The sequence below is a fragment of the Eleutherodactylus coqui genome, chromosome 3 (assembly GCF_035609145.1).
Source record: "Eleutherodactylus coqui strain aEleCoq1 chromosome 3, aEleCoq1.hap1, whole genome shotgun sequence".
NCBI lineage: Eukaryota > Metazoa > Chordata > Amphibia > Anura > Eleutherodactylidae > Eleutherodactylus > Eleutherodactylus coqui.
The window spans coordinates 261,773,488-261,795,406 of NC_089839.1; the positions used below are offsets into that span (position 1 = coordinate 261,773,488).

Below are 21,919 nucleotides of genomic sequence, written 5' to 3' on the forward strand. Positions count from 1 at the left end.
TTGGTATCCCTACAAAGAGCTGTAGAGGTTGGTATCCGTACAAAAAGCTGTAGAGGTTGGTATCCTTACAAAGAGCTGTAGAGGTTGGTATCCGTACAAAGAGCTGTAGAGGTTGGTATCCCTACAAAGAACTGTAAAGGTTGGTATCCCTACAAAAAGCTGTAGAGGTTGGTATCCTTACAAAGAGCTGTAGAGGTTGATATCCCTACAAAGAGCTGTAGAGGTTGGTATCTTTACAAAGAGCTGTAGAGGTTTGTATCCCTACAAAGAGCTGTGGAGGTTGGTGTCCTTACAAAAAGCTGTAGAGGTTAGTATCCTTACAAAGAGCTGTAGAGGTTGGTATCCCTACAAAGAGCTGTAGAGGTTGGTATCCTTACAAAGAGCTATAGAGGTTGGTATCCTTACAAAGAGCTGTAGAGGTTGGTATCCTTACAAAGAGCAGTAGAGGTTGGTATCTCTACAAAGAGCTGTAGAGGTTGGTATCCCTACAACGTGCTGTAGAGGTGGGTATTCTTACAAAGAGCTGTAGAGGTTGGTATCCTTACAAAGAGCTGTAGAGTTTGGTATCCCTACAAAGAGCTGTAGAGGTTGGTATCCTTACAAAGAGCTGTAGAGTTTGGTATCCCTACAAAGAGCTCTAGAGGTTGGTATCCCTACAAAGAGCTGTAGAGGTTGGTATCCTTCAAAGAGCTATAGATGTTGGTATCCTTACATAGAGCTGTAAAGGTTGGTATCCCTACAAAGAGCTGTAGAGGTTGGTATCCTTACAAAGAGCAGTAGAGGTTGGTATTCCTACAAAGAGCTGTATAGGTTGGTATCCTTACAAAGAGCTGTAGAGGTTGGTATCCTTACAAAGAGCTGTAGAGGTTGGTATCCCTACAAAAAGCTGTAGAGGTTGGTATCCTTACAAAGAGCTGTAGAGGTTGGTATCCGTACAAAAAGCTGTAGAGGTTGGTATCCTTACCAAGAGCAGTAGAGGGTGGTATCCTTACAAAGAGCTGTAGAGGTTGGTATCCTTACAAAGAGCTGTAGAGTTTGGTATCCCTACAAAGAGCTGTAGAGGTTGGTATCCTTACAAAGAGCTGTAGAGTTTGGTATCCCTACAAAGAGCTGTAGAGGTTGGTATCCTTACAAAGAGCTGTAGAGTTTGGTATCCCTACAAAGAGCTCTAGAGGTTGGTATCCCTACAAAGAGCTGTAGAGGTTGGTATCCTTCAAAGAGCTATAGATGTTGGTATCCTTACATAGAGCTGTAAAGGTTGGTATCCCTACAAAGAGCTGTAGAGGTTGGTATCCTTACAAAGAGCAGTAGAGGTTGGTATTCCTACAAAGAGCTGTATAGGTTGGTATCCTTACAAAGAGCTGTAGAGGTTTGTATCCTTACAAAGAGCTGTAGAGGTTGGTATCCCTACAAAAAGCTGTAGAGGTTGGTATCCTTACAAAGAGCTGTAGAGGTTGGTATCCGTACAAAAAGCTGTAGAGGTTGGTATCCTTACCAAGAGCAGTAGAGGGTGGTATCCTTACAAAGAGCTGTAGAGGTTGGTATCCTTACAAAGAGCTGTAGAGTTTGGTATCCCTACAAAGAACTGTAGAGGTTGGTATCCCTACATAGAGCTGTAGAGGTTGGTATCCTTACAAAGAGCTGTAGAGGTTGATATCCCTACAAAGAGCTGTAGAGGTTGGTATTTTTACAAAGAGCTGTAGAGTTTGGTATCCTTACAAAGAGCTGTAGAAGTTGGTATCTTTACAAAGAGCTGTAGAGGTTGGTATCCCTACAATGAGCTGTAGAGGTTGGTATCCTTACAAAGAGCTGTAGATGTTGGTATCCTTACAAAGAGCTGTAGAGGTTGGTATCTTTACAAAGAGCTGTAGAGGTTGGTATCCCTACAAAGAACTGTAGAGGTTGGTATCCTTACAAAGATCTGTAGAGGTTGGTATCCCTACAAAGAGCTGTAGAGGTTGGTATCCCTACAAAGAGCTGTAGAGGTTTGTATCCTTACAAAGAGCTGTAGAGGTTGATATCCCTACAAAGAGCTGTATAGGTTGGTATCTTTACAAAGAGCTGTAGAGGTTGGTATCCCTACAAAGAGCTGTAGAGGTTCTTATTCTTACAAAGAGCTGTAGAGTTTGCAATTCTGCTTGGAAATTTTGACAAGAAAATTGATGGTGCCAAATCTTCCAAATGGGTGTCTAAAAGTGGGGAGCGATGGATGACCTAGGCAATAAGTGGCTTACAGGAGACCACAATGCCGTCAAGATTGCAGCCAAGACGTTGGGACTGGCGATAGCTAATAAACAACCTACTCACTTTCTAAGTGCTGTAACTAAGAAGTTATTATAGACTCACCAAACTTAATGAAGCGCAGGAGGTAAGCCTTCCTTGATGGATGTATTTAAAGGCTGTTCTCTGAATAAATTCATTTTGTTCTGCCTAGGGGCTGACAGCTGATATAATGTAATCAGCGCTCCCTGGACAGAACACAGCGTGCGGTCCGTCTTATCAGCTCTTCTGCTGAAGGATGGATTTCATGCGGAACCGAAATGGATCGTTCGGCAGAAAAGTAAAAGATGGGCACATTTAAACTTAACGATTATCCCTCAAAACATGGCTTTTTGAGCGATAATCGTTTTGTCTAAATGAGCTTTTAGTTTTCAGCCCTTATCTCTTCTCTCCTGCACCTTCTTTATGACTACACACAAAGATAAACTTTGTTGTGGCCATAAATTAGCTGATGGAAGGTGCAGGAGAGGAGAGAGCAGAGGAAAACAGCCAGGCATGTCCAGCTTCACTAAAGATCTCCTACTAAGACTTAATGAGACCCTTTTGCACAGACGATTGTCAGCCCATACATTTAAGTCTCCTTCTATATGCTAATGGCTAATAATAAGAGAGAAATCCTGATTATTATCAGACATGGTCTGCAGAAGATTTCTGAGAAGATGAGTGATTTGGAGGAGTGCGTGAGTGGCTGGAAGGATCAGGTAATGTTGTAGTGATTGATAATGTTGCTCATGATACAGACAACAGCTTGAGAGGTCTCCCAATTCCATTGGCTCACTTGTAAATCGTACGAACAATGCACTGACATTGCAGTTGTAGTCGTAGCAGGAAATGATATTGTAAATATAACAACATAACAGAAAATGAAAGCATCAAGTATTTATTCCTCTCCGTCCTCCCCATACAAGGCCTTGTGATGTAGATGCCGCAGCTACAGTCGGCCCTTTCCTGTAATAGGTACAATGAAGCGGGCAGCTGTAATAACAGCGCAGCTCCAGACAGAGGCTCACTTTACCAGTTACAGCTGAGCAAACCAGATACAAAGCACTTTAATCGCTCGGCTTCTTCTCTGCTCCACAGGTACCGCTGTGACTCGCTGCAAACTGCGCCAACAAAAATAGGCTTCCTTTTCCTATCAAAAGATAGCCTACAAACACGGCTTGTTTTCTTTTTCTGAACTATTTGTGTAGAAATATTTACAAAAAAAAAAAAAAAGCTCGCTGACCGGGACTCAGATAGAAAAAAATCTGCACAATTATAGCTTAACCCTTTAGTGACAAAGCCAATTTCTGCCTTAATGACCGACTCATTTTTACGTTTTTTTTTTTATGTCGTCGCATTCCTAGAGGCAGAACTTTTTAATTTTTCAGGACAAGTTAGATTTTTGAATGTCATCATTTTGGGGTACATAGAATGTATTGTATAACGTTTATTAATTTTTTTATTTTTTTTTTAGAAATTGCACCATTTGTTTATTTTTGGATTTCATGTTTTCTGCATTCAGCATGCAAAATAAGTAATGAGATAAGATTATTCTCCAGGTCAGCACGATTCTGGTGATACAACGATTATACAGTTTTTCAATCTTTTGCTATTTTTGTGCACTAAAAACACTTTTCTTTTAAGGATTTGTGTCGATGCATTCCTTGAGCCATAATATTTTTAATTTTTCATCGACGGAGCTTGTTTGTAAAGGAAGAACTCTAGTCTTCCTTTATCCAATTCTATTACATTTTTTGTAGGGGGAGAGAGGCAAAATTAGTTATTTTTGCATTTTTTTTCATGGCGTGCACCCAATGGGTTACATAATGTACGGATTTTTTTTTCTAGGTTATTACAAATGTGGAATTTCCAGATTTGTGATTTTTTTTTTCTTTTGACGTTTTTATTATTATCTTTTTGTACTTTGGTGTATAACACTGTCTAATAGCCATAAAAGTGCTGCATAATACTCTTAGCACTGGTACACTTCTGATGGTGTTTCCCTCCATTCATCCTGTAAATGTCTAGCGAGTTCTCTCAAAGAAGATGCATTGGCCTGTCATCACTGGACAGATGAGCAATGGAAGAATGGTCTATAGCAGTGATGGGCAACCTTTTGAGCTCGGTGTGTCAAAATTCGCCAAAAAACGGAGCACAACTCGGGTGGTGTGTCACTTCGAGAAAAAATCCATAAATTTGCGATATTTATAGTTTAAATAACAAAAATGTATAATTGTAATGTATAACTGTATTTAATAACACCCATAGCACAGGCCCTCGCCTGTCGCTGCCTCCCCCTCACTTATCTCAGCAATGATGAGCCACCAGCAGTGATAGTGCTCCTCACAGCAGCCCCCAGCAGCGACAGTGCCCCCCACAGAGGCCCCCAGCATTACCTGCCCCCCACAGAGGCCCCTAGCATTACCTGCCCCCCACAGCAGCCCCCAGCATTACCGGCCCCCCAGCAGTATCTGCCCCCCACAGAGGCCCCCCAGCATTACCTGCCCCCTTACAGTGGGCCCCCCAGTGGTGACTGCCCCCTTACAGTGGGCCCCCCAGCTGTGACTGCCCCCTTACAGTGGGCCCCCCAGCGCTGACTGCCCCCTTACAGTGGGCCCCCCCCAGCGTGACTGCCTCCTTACAGGGGGCCGCCCCAGCGGTGACTGCCCCCTTACAGCTGACCCCCAGCAGTGACTGCCGCCCACGAGACCCACGTACTTACCTCGTGGGTGCTCCGCTTCTCCTATGCCCGGCGTGCCTCCAACAGCGATGATCTCCGGCGCACACTGTGACGTCAGTGTGTTGCTGGCCGCCTCCTCCCCCGGACGCTCTCACGGAACCAACAGGTAGGAGACGTCGGGGGACGGGGGGGAGGAGGATCCCGGCGCACACTGACATCACAGTGTGCACCGGGATCAGCGCTGTTAGTAGTGCTGGTTAGTGAATACCAGCAGGGGAGCCACGGCCCCTGTCGGTATTCATTAACTGGGTGAGCGGCCGCGTGTCAGCGACTATGGCTACGCGTGTTAGTGCTGACACGCGTGTCATAGGTTCGCCATCACGGGTCTATAGAAAGAACTGGAATGCCAGGAAACATGAACAACGTTGATTGTCTTTGAGAGAACTCGCTAGACATTTGGAGGATGAATGAAGGGAAATACCAGCTGAAGTGTAGCAAATGTTAGGAGAAAGTATGCCACGGAGAGTATCCGATGTCATTAGGGCTAAAGGAGGCCCCAATAAGTATTAACCCCTTCCCGCTCCAGGACGTACATTTACGTCCTGGAGTATCGGGGTATGTATGAAGAGAGGTTGCGGGGCGACCTCTCTTAACACAGAGCAGGCGTCAGCTGTTTTTTACAGTTGACACCCATGGGCAATATTCTGATTGCCGCTATTAACCCTTTAAATGCCGCTGTCAATTCTGACAGTGGCATTTAAATCTGTACGCCCCCCCCCGGAGTGAGATCGGGGGAGCCATGCAGGCGTCATGGCAGCAGAGGGCCTTCTGAAAGGCCCCAGGGCTGCCTTAGGAGACTACCTATTAAGCCATCCCCGTGAACGTCGTCTGAAAAAAAAATAAAGAACGCCAGAAATGCACTTTTTCAGTTACCCCGTCTCCCAGAAAAAACACAATAAAAAGCAATCAAAAAGTCGTATGTATTCCAAATTGGTACTAACGGAAACTACAGGACGTTCCGAAAGAATGAGCCCTCACTGAACTACGTCGACAGAACAATAAAAAAAGTTATTCCGCGCAGAAAATGGCGGCAGAAAATAACTTAAAAAAATTAAATATCTTCGAAAAAAAGAGTAGTACAGTAAAATAAAAACAATACAAGTTTGGTATCGTAGTAATCATACCGACCCATAGAATAAAGTTATCATGTTGGTTTTGTTGCAGTTTGTGCACCGTAGAAAACAAGACGCACTGAAAGATGGCGAAATGTCGGTTTTTTTTCATTTTATTCCACTTAGAATTTTTTTCAGTACATTATATGGTACATTAAATAGCACCATTGAAAACTACAACTCGTCCCACAAAAAAACAAGCCTTCATACAGCAACGTCGATGGATAAATGAAGGAGTTACGATTTTTTTAAAGGGGGGGGAGCAAAAAACGAAAATGGAAAACAAAGGGGGCTGCGTCATTAAGGGGTTAACAGATGTAAATAAATGCTAGTTTTGATTCTTGCTTAGATGTCCAATTACTTTTTGTAGGATGGTGTATAGTGGACAGGAAAAAACTAATATGAGAATGTCTGCCAATCACAGAGCTGTGAAGGCCAATTTACACCAAACGGTTTATCACTGAACGAGCAAACGATGTCAGCATACACCCGTTCACTCGGGCAGCCTGGTTATACGGGCAGATATATTGTTGACTCTGTCAAACAAGAAATCGTTCACTCATTCCCATTCACTGTGTAAGTGATTGAGAATGACTAAATGATTGGTATTTAAACCAAACAATTAGTGAATGAACCAACGATGATTTTTAGACCTACATAAAATGAACGAAAAGTGAACAATTTATCATTCATTGTTCCACTATTGGCTGCATCTACACTGAACGATTAGCATTCGTTTTCTGTTATTTGAACGATTTTGTGAATGATTAACATTTCGTGTAAAAGGGCCTTAAGTTAGGACTGGATATATCTTGAAAATTTATGTTTCTATGACAATGGATATTGTTTTATTACATAGCAACTCAAGAAATTGTATGCATTGAGTTAACTCTTTGCTAAATACTATGGATTAGACCGTTCAATACTTTCCTTATTATCAAGTAGCTGGACCATACCAGAAGGACGGAGAGTACTTACCAGTTCAAACACTTTGAAGAAATCAATGTTAGCATACAGCACATCTTCTATCCTCTGTAACCTCTGCTGGGACAAGACGCACATTGCATTGCGAACTGTATGCATTCCTCTGCGACTGCTGAATATGATGAATCGCTCCAGGAGGTTCTGACTGCATGCTATGTCCTTCAGAGCCAAGTCTGGTATACCAGATGCAAACTAAAAGGCAGAAAACGAGCAAGAAAAATATGTTATTTCCATTTACGCAAATTCATGATCTTTATGTTTAAGAAGCCATTGACAAGTAGGATATGGTCAAACTGTTGCTTGCTGAAAAGAACCATTTTCTAGAGTAATATCCCTTCAAATAAGGTGAAAAAAACATTCAGGACTAGAAGAGACTCCAGAAGGACAGAATGATTTACATATGATTACGATCTTCCACTTATTTATTAACATAGAAAGTATGTAGCCAAAGTAAGGGCTCTTTTAGACATGATCCTGAGTTCTACTAAAGGCCCATTTACACGCAAAGACAATCTTTCAAACAATTGAAAGATTGACAGTTTTAGCGATAATTTTTCATAAAGTGTTAATGGGCACTAATGTCCATTAGCACTTTATCAGCTTCATTTGCATGTAAATAGGCCTTAACATGGTGATCGTGAGCACTGAGCCTTCTGGTAATCCAACTGAAGGTTTCCTAAACTATACAAATAGCAGAACATGACATTATCAGAGAACGGTGCCTTGGTTTCACTAAATACGTCTACGCATATAAACATTATGAAATAACGCAAGGCACAATCATGCAATGAAGTGCCTACTGTAGTGCCATGCTCTGCCACTGCTATGTGGCCTGGATTTGTCAAGGCTGTAACATTATATGGCCCACATGTGGAACCCCTCAGGCAGGTAGATTAACAGATAGGACACACATTGCAGTAAACAGTAAGAGTAGTGTTGAGTAAACCAAAACGGTCAAACCCTGGGTTGAACTAAAAGTTCGGTTTGGCACAAACCTGGAGCTAAGGTGGTTCCTCTGGGCAGAGCCCACTAAAATGTTTTTCCGATTCTCCAATAAATGTTTGCACTATATAAATAAAGATTATTATTATTTTGAAGAAACCCACACAAACACAGGGAGAACATACAAATGCGGATGTTGTCATTGGTCAGATTTGAACCCCAGTACTGCAAGGCAAAAGTGCTAACCACTGAGCCACCATTATTCTTCTTCCTCCTCCTCATTTCTCCTCTAAAGAAGGAAGAGGAAAAGGAGGGAGAAAGAGGAAGGCCAAGAGTAATGGCTGAGTGGTTAACACTGTTCTCTTGCAATGTTGAGGTACTAGGTTCCAATCTCACCAAGGACAACATCTGTATGTGCTCCCTGTGTATTTGTGGGTTTTTTCTTTATAATAATAATAATCACCTTTATTTATGTAGCACATACGTTAATTAAAAAGGAGAAAGAGGAGGAGAAGAATAAGAACTTCTATAGCCCTTAGACAGTTTTATACACCAGTTTTCAGGGTACTGGTAAAGTTCTGTTTCGGTTTCAACTAATTTGGACTGAACCAAACTTTTTGCTCGATTTCAGCAAACCAGCCGAACCAACTTTTTCAAAAGTTCACTCAGCACTGCTTGGCAGCAGATTTGACAACATATTCTTTAGATCCTCACAACACATTCCTTATTACTTGCAACACAGTCTCAGCACTGCAGCCATTATGGTATCACGTTACAGTCTCTTTGGGCACATAGCAGGCCTGGCATGGCTCTGGAATCACAATCGTCAGCACATGGAAATATGCACACACACAGTCTCTAAGATGAAAAGACTTCCAGCCTCTCAGCAATACAGCAAGACACTGATGGAATCTCACTCCACTTCAATGGTCAGAAGGCTCTAGAGTGCTCTCGAGCTGCATCCAACCTCTTCAGCAGTCATGACCAGAACACTCCAGACTTTCTCAAACTCAACAGCAGTACCCAACCTCTTTCACAGGCCACAACAATCTGCTACCACACTCAACACTCTCTCCACCACTGTGGCAATAACTACCATACTTGTATGTCACACCCCACCATTTGCACCAGGTACAGGCACCTTCCTGCATAGAGAGATGTGCCCTACTATTCGTCTAGCAAACTCACATGTCCCATTCAGTATGGTGACCAGTGTAAACCTTAAAGTAGCCACCAGGCTGGGATCAAGACCATGCACACTATGCTACCAGGGCCACACCTGGTCCTGTAACATAAGCTTAAAGGGAACCAGTCACCGGGTTCATGCTGCCCGAACCACGCTCCTGCCATCTTTCTTTAAAGTCCAGTTCCAAAACCTGTCCCGCTCCAATCCTGTCACAGCAACTTCTATATTAAGCATCCCTAGGGTGGATGCCTAAACAATTTGGTGTCCTACTGTCATTTGTGATAAACTGACTCCCAGGTACTCTGACTTTAGTGCCCCCTGACTTCATCTCTGTTTACTAGACTTTTTTGCCCACGTTGATCTTCTACTTGGACCTTGTTGTAGGTACTGTGCCGCCAGCCCTGACCATTAGTAAGTCTCTGGGTATGCTCCTGTTCACATCATCAGGTACTGCTCAGCATCAGCAGCTACCCTACAAGGACTATCTCTGCTAGTAACTGCTTGGGGGCTCGATAGCAAAGTCTGTAACTTGCTTGAGGGAAGGTCAAGGGTGAAAACTGGGATTTCCTAGGTGCTGTCTCCTCAGCCCAAAGCCAAATTGGTGTGTGGCAAGGTGGATCTTTATATGCCTGCCTAACACATTTCTGACAATAAACAGGACTGGAACTTTCATCCCTCCTATATACAGCACTATGGGTCCCAATATTTTACCATTATGTGAAAAGTGAGGGTTGTGGTATGTTCTGCAGATTCAGGACTAGCATAGTAGCACGTGTTATTGTAGTGTTTTGCAGATCTATAAAACACAAAGACAGATGGGCTGTGGCTATGCTTGGCAGATCCATAGCACATAGCTGAGGATGAGAAAATGTTGCTATGGCTCAAGCTGTGCAGTAACAAGTTGCTTATTTTGATTGCGCTATGAGGTTGTTCCTCTACCACAGTCCTCCATTTCCTAGAGGTCTGCTGCTGGGGTATCCCAGAAGCAACTGCAATAAATCAGGGAACTGCAGTGTAAGTGCTTATTTTCACTTTATATTCTTCAAATTGATATCTACAGTCTCAAGAGACAAAACCACACTCGTAGTTAATAGGGAAGATCCTGATTGGGAGCTGTTTCTCCTATCAGCTTAATAAGATAATTAAGAAAAGGTTGTCTAAACCAGTGTTTCTTAACTCCAGTCCTCAAGTACCCCCAACAGGTCAAGTGTAACATAATAACTGAGTATGTGAGGCTGAAAAAAGACATATGTCCATCCAGTTCAGCCTCAATGCTGATCCAAAGGAAGGCAAAGATACCCAATGAGGTAGAAGCCAATTTTTCCCATTTAGTGGAAAAAAAATTCCTTTCCAACTCCAACCTGGCAATCGGAATAATCCCCGAACCAACAACCCTTCTGAAGTAATTAGTGACTGTAACTTGTAATATTGTATCATTCAAGAAAGGCATCCAGGCACCTGGTAAATTCTTTTATCGAATTCGCCATCACCATGTCCTCAGGCGGAGAATTCTACAGTCTCACTGCTCTTGCAGTAAAGAACCCCCTTCTGTGTTGGTGATAAAACCTGCTTTCCTCTAGACACGGAGGATGCTTGCTTGTTACAGTCATAGTCCTTGGTACCAATAGATTGTGGTAGAGATCTCTGTATCGTCCACTGATATATTTGTAAAGGCTTCCCTGTCGGGGGTGGTCTTAGCCAGGTTTGGTGATCAACTTACCTCTAAGGAGACTGCAAGACTCTGCAGAACAGGAGGCAGTGAAATCATAGTCACAGGAAACCTCTGGGCAAAGACCTAATCTTAGGCCTTGCCGGGCACTTTACACCTCGAATGCATTGTGAGACATCAGTCTTGCTCCATCAAGTAACTTTACTTCTCTCAAATGAACTGAAACCAGTCTGTTATGGAACAGGTTTGCACTTTTCCAAGTGCTGAGTTTCAGCAGCAAAATGTGAGGACAGCTTCTCCGGATAAGCAGAATGTCCAAGCTGGACAATATGCCTTCCAGTTCCTCCATCCAAGTCCGACACTTTTCTTTCTGGAGACTAACTCTACAACTACAGGCCTCATACGGTACTACATTTGATTCCCTTGTGCTAACTCAAAATCTCTCTCTTCCACTAATCGTCACCACCTGAGGTCCACCCAATGCACGCCTATATACCCGCTGAATCTTCTTCTTACTACATCCGCACTAAATCATAGTCTCCCCTCACATTTCAGGATTTCTCCACCTGGCACCAAAAAGCGCAACGTTACTTAACAAGTGTACAAACACAAACTGCAAAGGCTCACTGAGCCCCTATTACACATGTTTTCAGGATTTCCCTAGTATTGCATAGGTGATGTAATTAGAGCCTCATGGGCCGCAGAGTTTTAATGCAGCAGAAATGCAGTCTTAAGCTCTTGCTCACGACCTGAAGGTTGTGGGTTCAATTAAGGTTAACTCATCCTTCCAAGGGGGGGGGGGGGGTAATAAATAAATTACCTGAAAGCTGTGTAATAAGTTGGTGATTCACATAACAAGATCTAATTACAGTTAGAACCTCAGAAATTTCCTCTCTATAGGGTATCCTCAAATCATGACCTGTTGAGTGTACGTGAGGACTGGAGTTGAAAAACACTGGTCAAAACCGGAAAACCCTTTAACCCTTTGCAATCCAATTTTGGATTCAGGGTTTACCTAGGGGGCTTTCTCTTTCTTCCATTATACAATGGCGCCATCTGCTGGCTAGAGCCAGTACTGCGGTATAGGACATGCTGGAGGGGCCCCCAACAACAGAGCGGCTAGTAATATGCAATAAGAATACCCTGCTGGACGTCTTCCAACATCACAGCTGTACAGCCTTCAATCAGAATGTCTTTAGACGTCAGACAGTGGATTGGAAAGGGTTAAAAAGGCCGGGCCAAATCTAAGCCAGTGAGTACATTCGAATGCAGAAAATCATGTTCTATAAAAGTAACAATAAAACATAATTTTCCATTGTAAATCACCTACATAATTTTGAAGCGAAGGGCTACATAGTGAAATGTTGCAATACGTGACACTTTATTATATCCTCATCCACTAGACCAGGGGAAGTTCAGCTCATTACACATAATGGTAGCACAGATCTTCCTGTAGGGAGTTTGTCCTGAGAAACCCGGAGTAGTTAACGTGTCAGAAAGTGATCACTTGATCTTAGCATTTCAGTCAGTGAAAGTGTTATCAGTACGCCACGATTAGTCTGGCAAACAAGGTAATAGGCCTTATGCATACAGTGGACATATTTATCTGCTGAGAACATAATGGAATGTCTTTTGTTACAAATCAATATGGGAAATGAGGAATCATCAGAGTAGAACTAATGTCAGCCCGGGTGGATATGGTTACCTATTACTGGTTCTCATTTTAAGGATAAATGTATGCTTGACTGAGAGAGATGACTGAACCGATTGGGCTGCAGCATAATACCGGCATTCACGGCATGTTCAGCAATACGGAGACAGACAGTCATTAGACCACTTCTGTACCAGAGAAGCCAACAGCGCACAATCAATGCACAAGCTCAAACTCTCAACACATTGTTTCATTTCTTATTACTAAACTGCAAGGAATCTCTCGTTTCAGCTTAGAATCAATTTCCTATATTAAGAAGAAGCCAATTTCATGTTTTTTCTCTTCTGAATCATCTCATGGGGAAACAATGGTTGCAAAAAGTTGGTATGAACATTTTCATTTCCAAGACCCAGAAATCCAGTTCGACGCAACTCAATGTAATTGGAAGAGCTCTTGTGAGTAATCCTGTATATTGCCAGGAAAAAAAATAATTATTTATGAATATTAATAGATTTTTACCAAAAGTAATTGGATATCTGAAGAAGAATCACAAGTAGTATTTATTTACATATGTTAATACTTTGTGGGGCTCCTTTGCCCCTAATGACATTAGATACTCTCTGTGGCACACTTTTAGCTATAGTCTAATACACTTCCGCTGGTATTTCCCTCCAGTCATCCTGCAAATGTCTGGCGAATTCTCTCCAAGAAAATGTTTATAGTTCCTGACCCAATGTTCCAGTTCATTCCAAAGATGTTCAACAAGCTTCAAGTTACAACTCTGTGCAGGCCAGTCCAATTGTAGAACATCCATATCCTCAAACAATTTAAGTAATAAAGCAGAAATTGGGTCAATCCCTTTGCTTTTATGTGCTTTACATTATGAGGGTTGCGCCCACGGTTCATCATTTTCCACTTTTTACAATGAAGTTTGTGGGGAATCATATATAATCGATTACATAATAAAAAGAAATTGCTCAGGAACAGGAGTCGCACCCACTGTAGCTGCACCAATGCATCTTCTATGAGAGTACTCACCAGATATTTGCAGGATGAATGGAGGGAAATACCAGCTGAAGCTTATCAAACATTACTAGAAGATATGCCATGGGTGGTGTATCCAATGCAATTGGGGCCAAAGGAGAGCCTGTAAGTATAAATACTACTTGTGATTCTAGCTCAGGTCTCCAATTGCTTTTGGTAGGATAGTGTACCATGTAATTCTATCACACTATTAGAGTAAATGCACTTGGAACACAATGTTCCTGTGGAAATTTTCGCGATCACAAAATCTGCAAATATACACAGAAAAATCTGCAGTAGCACAAATCAACACCAAATCATTCAGGTTTTTAATGGATTCCAGATTTGAAAGTCAAAGAGCTTGAAATTTGCAATTGCAGATTTTTCTGGCGATCCATTAAGTAATCCACAGCACAATTTGCAACCTTGCATTTTGTTATGGATTTATTGCATATTCCAACTTCCACATTGAAGTCATTGGGGAAAATCTGCAGCAAATCTGTTCCATGTGCGTCTTTTCTTCGGCCAGGTTCACATGAGGTGGCCAACTTCTATGCAAAAGATATATGTAGCACAAATTCTGCAGCATTTGGGTGAGAGTTGAACAAACATGCCTGACACTGCCGTCCTCTGCATGTTGTCTCTAATGTCTATGGAAAATCCACTGCATTTCCAATACGTGTGGATGTATCCAAATTCAGAGGTTATTATAGACTTTCATACAACTAAGACTCAAGTATTGAGTTAGAAAGTAAATTTGTTAAACACGTGGGACTCACTTATATAAGCAGCGTCTATGAATATGATAGTGGATCTATCATAATCAGTTCCTAAAGCCACAGCCCCCAAGAGAGACTTCAAGGAATAGAAGTGACAGTGGGAAGTGCAGTTACATTGTCACTTTTGAGTGAGCTTCTCAAATTTTATTTGGTCAGTCTGGTCCATAAAGAGACAATTTTAGTATCATTTGCTGAGATACTAATTCCAAGTAATAACCATTATGGAGGCCCTTCCTGTTGTCACTTTTCCAATTATGACAACTGCTACAAAAAGAAAATTGGCAGTATCTCTAAGTAAAGGAAACACAACTGGCAACTTGTGATTTACTAACATATGGCCATTATTATATTTTGTCACTTCTCTGTGTCAAATCAGGACAGAGTTGAAATCATGGCTTCAGCTCATTCCACACGATCCACACGCCGGTATGAACACTTCTCTGTGAGTGTGTAGATGGATTGGTCGGCTCGGAGGTATGTGTCCCAGCTGGCCAAGCAGTGCTTTTCTGTACATATTGATTTTGGCTCCTTCTCATGGAGGACAACAGTTATACTTCCGTTCTGATGGTGTTTCTGGTCTTGTTGGTGGCTCCCAGGGATGGACTGGCCATTGTATCCACCTGTGTACAGGTTAGGTTTCGGGATCGGTCCAGGGGCAGACCCTTTTTCTTTATATAGCTGCAGAAGTGAACAAAAAAACACGTATACTCACCTGTGTCTCTCAACCTGGATCCTGGCCCCTGCTTTCTGCGCCACACAGGTCCCACGCTGACTACCATAAATAGCAATCATGTGATTGTTACGTCCAGTCCTCAGCCTCACCTATGCTGAAACCAAGGACTGGACGTAGCAATCATGTGACCAGCGTGGGAGTTGTGCGGCGCAGACAACAGATGAGAGACACAGGTGATTATATGTGTTTTTTTATTCATATCATTGGCAGTACTTAAAGAAGGGCAATGTTATTACCTAAAAGGGGTCAGAAGTGGCATTATTACTGTAAGAGGGCCAAGAGAGCTTTGTGTGGTGCAGAGTGCTAAGGCAGCAGAAATGCAGTCCTAAGCTCTCGCTCGCGACCTGAAGGTTGCAAGTTCAATCTCCGCGTGGTTCATGTAGCCGGCTCAAGGTCAACTCAACCTTCTATCCTTCCGAGGTCGATAAAATGAGTACCCAGCTTGGTGGGGGTTAATAAATAAATCACTTGAAAGTGCTGCAGAATAAGTTGGCGCTATACAAATAACAAGATTTATTTTATTTTTATTTAGTAGGGGCATTATTTATACAAGGGGTCCAGGAGGGGTATAATTAGTAAATGGGGGCCAAGAGGGGCATTATTATTACTAAAACAGGGTCAGGAGGGGCATTATTATTAAATAGGGGCATAAAAGGCACACCATTACTGTTTAGGTGGGCATTAAAAGTGGCACTTACTTTGTGAAGTCCACAGAGAGCACAAAAAGGGGATACTATTACTATTAGGGCACAAGGCATTATTACTGCCTGCAGCAGCATGGGTGGGGAGATTGTGTAGAGGTGTGAAAAACTAAGGCAGTTAGCTGTAAAAGTGAAAAGTCAAAGATGTCTATGTGTCAAAATTTGCAGAGACAAGTTGTGACCGGAAGAAATCATGATAGCGGTCTGGGAAGGATGGAGAATAAAAGGGAAAGTGAAAGACCCCCAGTCAAAGGGGATATTACCAGTGATTACTGGAGGTAACTTTACTGTAATCACTTACACAGTTTGCAGAGTGCCTACTTACTGGTACTGTGAACTGGTATTTACTGGTGTATGGTCACTGTATGGGAGGCAAATTGGTCTTTGTATACTTTTTTCAGTAACACTATGGGCTATTATGTGGTCAGAATCTGTGGGTATTATTTGGCTGTTATTATTGCTACATTGCAGTGGTTTTTATTCAGTAGTACTGTGACGGTATTATTTTGGCACTATGTCGTGCTAATATCTGATCCTGGTGTGCGGTATAATTTGGTTCTCATATAGTGTTATTTTTCGTAATGTTGATCTTTGTAATGGCATTTATTCAGTAACAGTATTGTGGTATTATTCCACTACTATGTGGTGGTAATATATGATAATGATGTGGCGGTATTATTTGATTATTGGGCCCTTATATAGTGTTATTATTGGTAATGTTGGACTTGGCCTTTTGTACAATAACAGTATGGAGGTAATTATACAGAGCATGACAATTGAAGTAATACTGTGTGTGTTTTTTTCACTTTTACAAAATAGAACTAAAATTGCTTTTATTTTTTTTTAACTCTGTACCTTTTTAATAAACTTTATTAATATTTATTCTGTTATTTACTTTGTCCCACTGGAGACATCACAGTGCGACCATTTGATCTTTTATAATGCTTTGGTATAGTCAGCATAGCAAAGAATTATTCACTGTGAGTCTAAAACTGCAGAGCCATCTATAAAGTTGTGCTGAAGGCTGAGCCTAATAGGTGTACAACAATGGCATGACTAAAGGCCTTCCCTATTCATCATTCATGATTGCATTTGCAGAAGGGGGGGGGAATTGGAACCCCCTCTTCCCTGTTTAACCTATGAGATGCTGTGGTTGCTATTGACCACAGCATCTAGGGAGTTAAATGACCAGGACCTGAGTTTTTTCTGATCCTGGCCATTACAGCAAGAGCTCAGCTGCCAGTCAGCATAGAGCCTTCGCTGTGATTATGCGGGCACGAGACCGATGTCATAAATCTCCATCATGGAGACCTAAGACAAGCCAGTCTATGATGTTCATTTACGTCATGGAGGCGTTCAATGTGAGCCCCTCGGTCACTCAGCACACATGGAGCCTGTAGTCACGTTCCTACCATACATGTTGCAATGTAACGCAGCTGACTGATGTCATGGCTTCTGTGACGCGTCCTTGCTGATGGATGATACATGATAGATGGTGAGGGGGGCAATCAGACTCTTAACACTCCCCAGGAGAAAAATATCACAAGGTGTAAAGTCTGGGGAACGTGCAGGCCAAGGAAGAAGATCACTATCATAGGTAGTCGCCTACTGAGCTCACTTCTGACTTCATTGTGAAGTGGGGGACGCCCCGTCCTGTCGGAAGATGAAACCTGGGACTTCCTGTTCCGACTGCGGCAGAAGCCATGTCTGTAGGATGTTCAGGTATGAAATTCACATGACTGTTTCCACATGGGAAAAGAGGGGTCCTACGCTTTCTTACAGGTCATAGCACAAAACACATTCCCCTTGGAGGAGTCGCGCATATGCTCCACGTAGACAGGTGGGTTTATCCTCTCTATTGAACCTAATAGCTTTCTGCATTTCAATGTTCATGCTGCAGAATTCTACAGCAGAATTCCGCAGCATGAAAGAAATCATGGCATGTTCTAATTGCCGCGGACAAACATGCGGTTGGCTTCCATTGTAGTCATTGGAAGCCGTCCGTCACGTGATACTTCCACTGTGAGCAAAGCGGAAGTATCATGTGATTATGCGTCATCACCTGCCGCCGGCTTGTCATGCACTGAACTGCGCATGCGCGCTGGCTCCACGGACGGGACTCGCGCGGCGGATCCGGAGAGGTGAGTATGGGGTCTTTGGGGTCGCCGTCTTGGACTCTGCTGCGATATTCTGCTGACGGAGTCCAACACAGCTGTGGACAGGAGGCCCTCAAGAGACCATGAAACCATCGCTTTCCATTACAGTCTGCACACTCTCGCTGAAAGAACGTCGCGGCGCTTTGTTATCCAGTTTCAGGGTCGGTAAGAATTGCAATCGGTAGGGATAACATCACAAATGTTTGTGCAAAATCTTCCACACAGTCGTCCATTTCTCCGCTTGCTCTGACAGTGGATTTCTGAGGACTTCATGCGATACTTGCCCGGTCACGCTCCACTGTTTCCATGCTTACTGGTGGACGGACGGATGATTCTCGCTTACGAATTGTGTGCCTACATGGGCCGATCCATCGTTCCGTATTCTGCATGCGGAAATTGAACGACGAACGAGAAGTGAACAAATTCTCATTCGTCGTTCAATGAGTGTTTGCATTGACATTGAACCATAATCGCTCGGTTTCCCATTGGATACGGGCATCCGATCCATTTATCAGCCTGTGTAATAGGACCCCAAGCCCTGCGATTAGTGGATTGTACATGATCATTTCTCACTTTACACTTTGTATGAACTGCATTAATTCCAGCGCAACCAATGAAGTCATCAACTGATGAGAAACCTGAGAAACATGTATTTCCAAAGTGTGACTTGTCAGACCAGATAATAGGTGCAGAGAAATGTGTCCGAGCCTTCCCCTCCCTCTCTGTGACTCAGGATACTATCTGTAATGTTCTGTAATTAGGCTTAATTTATGACGCTGACAGCATGCAGTACAAAGAAGGATTCTTCTCCTTCCTGACCGTTCCCAGAAATGTAGTGGTCACTACTGTAGTAATATCAAGTGCTGAGTCAATGTGCACATAGGGATCCACAAGGTATCTGCATTCTGTACAGCGATGACTAACCCGAGTGCTTTGTGTCAGTACCGGCTTATACAGGCATCGGCTACTTAAACCCTACATTCGGGCTTCTAGAATGATGACCTGTTGATCAGGGAAATACTTTCCACTTGTATGAAAAAACTCTAATGAAAGGAGTAGAGCTTAATCACATGATGTGATGGGTAATAAACCCCAAAGCCGTATCTGCTAAGCTGATTAATGTTTTTGGAGACAAGAAAGACCATTTTGCTGAATCGGATTTAGAAGTGCATTCAATCTGGTTAACCCTTTAGTGATGGCCAATACACCTTTTAATCGGCACATACATCTTTTTAACGTGGTGGCTTAGCTGACTACTGATAGCCGGGCTCCTGCTCTAACCACCAGACGCAAAGAAACCTCAGATTCTGGCAGCTTAAGCCCTTATATACGACAATCAATAGCAACTGCAGCATGCATGCAGAAGACGAATGGAGGGGGTTCCTTCTATCACCCATTGGCAACCCACAGTGAGATTGCAAAGGTATCAATGAGTTCCCATGGCAGCCGGAAGCCTGACAAAGGCCTCCATGTCACTGAGCCTATTAGATCCCACCTCTGACATAGTATTATTGACTGCTATCATAGGCTTAGTAGAATGCACTACAAAAGTAATGCAGTGTTCTATCCTAATGATCGAACGACCACATGTTCAAGTGCCCTTGAGGGACTAAAAAGTGGTGTCAAAAAAAGTTCAATAAAGTTTGAAGTTAAAGAAAAAAATGCAGTTTAAAAAAATATGCATTTTTTCCCCACAAAAACATGTTTAAATGGATAAAATATGAAAGAAAATTATTATATAGATGATGAGCACAAGGAGTGCTTTAACCATGGTTATACCGCAGTCCCTGAGAACTGATCTGGACTGGAGTGAGGCTCAATGTGTTACTTACATGCATCTATGTACACTGACAAACAAATGTATAAGTTACTGTATGTATAGATAACTGTACTTATTATATCCATCAAGTGATGAATGTATAGATAACTGTACTTATTATATCCATCAAGTGATGGACGTATAGATAACTGTACTTATTATATCCTTACAGCAAGTAATTTGGATGTATATATGTCAACCTACTCTAAAGACCCCAATATACATTTGATTATAGTCGTCCTTTCATGCTGATTTAAGTAGGACCGGACAACTGAAGTTTTTGGGAGCCAGTCAACTTTCCTCCAACAGACAGGCTGCAAGTTGAACTTCAAGACCTGATCCTTTTATACCCCACCAGAGCCGTCCGGCTGCAGCATTCTCCACTCTCCCATATAAAACACATATAACCAGAGGAAATAGCTATCGGTAGGATGAACATTCTGCTGACAGCTATTAACTGGTATCACTGGTAGATGGTGTCACAATGCAGATCAACTTCACTTTCTGTTGTCAATACCCCACACAGTCTTTTAGAAAAGCTAGTTCCCATATCCAAATACGCTGTCTCTTTAAATATCACAGCACCTAATCCGGATCCGAGCACCCGAAGTTTACACATTGTCAGTGTCTGTTCTATTAGTCCATCCTATAGCAGACCTACTAATGTATTATCCCTAGTAGTTTGCTCACCTAACAGCTTTACTAAGGCTAGCCTCACTTACAACTCATTAACAACAACTTCATTAAGGTTCTCCATTGTGAAGCCCAATACTCCCTAGCCTTTGCCACAAGTTCAGTCCTTTCAGAAGCAGCACTAACCTCTTACATATGCAAACCTTAACCCTCTACACCCTGTGAACAAAATACCTAATATCAATATATGACCTGACATCTGTTCATCTGTATGATGTGAGAGAACTACATCTGCAGTATTATTTCAGCTATTATTTGCGCATGTTGACTCAATTTATATACATACATACATGTAGCTAGATAGAAGCTATATATTTAACATACAGTAGAAACTTTGTATTCAATAATGAGCCTTGCAGATTCACTTTCAGGTAAAACGAAAAAAGTTTGGTACCATGTTAGCCAGTAGAGCAAATTGTGATTGTTCCCAGCAAGAGAAACCAAGTAATCTTGTAGATATGATACCTTTTAATGGCTAACAAAAATACACGATGTTAATGGGAGCTTTTGAACCAACTCAGGGTTTTTCCTCAGGCTTAAATTAAATAGATCCGTGTGTGTCAATACATATATATTGTGAGGTGCTGAGAGGCGTAGTGGTGGATGGTTGCTACGTCGCCCCTAGGTACCGGTACTATGCATAAAGGGACTGGAGGAAGGTCATGTCTCGCTCTCAGACATAAGAAACCAGGAGCGTAATGTGGTCTCCAGCAACCAGTTGCTGGAGATCTGCTCTTTAAAAAATATCCGGGCCTGTTTTTTTTGGAATGGATGGCAGGTTGGTAGTGGGGCTGTCCATTCCACCTCCTCCACTCCAGGGTGTGGGCGAGCTCAATCAGCACAGGTGCTGAGGCTGAGCCAGTGCTAGTGGGCACATAAATAGAAGGTGCATGGACACAGGGGAGGCTAAGAGGGCTGCTGGGCCCTGGCAGCCTGTGTGACCGGCTGGACATAGAAGCCCCGCTGTGCGCCGCACCTGTTACGTGCGACCTGATTAGGCCGGGACAGCCTGATCGCTGGATTGTGGTATATTATTTGTTTGCCTGATCGCTGGATTGTGGACTATTATTTGTTGGCCTGAAACTAAGGCTGGACTTTTTATGTTGCTGTCATACAAATAAACGCAGGACACGCCTGCTTTGGACTGCATCCGCTGGTGTTCCATCTATGAATATCGCTAAACCCGCACACTACCGAGCTAATCTCCCACAATATATATATAAATATATATACATATATATATATATATATATATATATGGATGTCACTTCCATTTAATCTATTCATCTATTCCATTTAAGCCTGAGGAAGAACCCTTGAGTAGGTTTGAAAGCTTGCTATAACATTATGCCTTTTTGTTGGCCATTACAATGTGTCATATCTACAAGATTACTTGGTTTCTCTTACTGAGAACAATCACAGATTCACTTTCATCTCAGGTCACTTTCTCACTGACATGTCATATCATA

At 42.5% G+C, this 21,919-nt stretch overlaps 1 protein-coding gene across 1 annotated transcript in view; it reads right to left on the bottom strand.

Annotated features, from left to right (window-relative positions):
• ABCA4 (ATP binding cassette subfamily A member 4) overlaps positions 1-21,919 on the bottom strand; it is a 206,443-nt gene that overhangs the window by 143,836 nt on the left and 40,688 nt on the right. Inside the window, exon 7 of the mRNA XM_066597367.1 lies at positions 7,093-7,290. Within this exon, the coding sequence (XP_066453464.1) occupies positions 7,093-7,290 (198 nt within the window). The remainder of the gene's footprint in view (positions 1-7,092; positions 7,291-21,919) is intronic.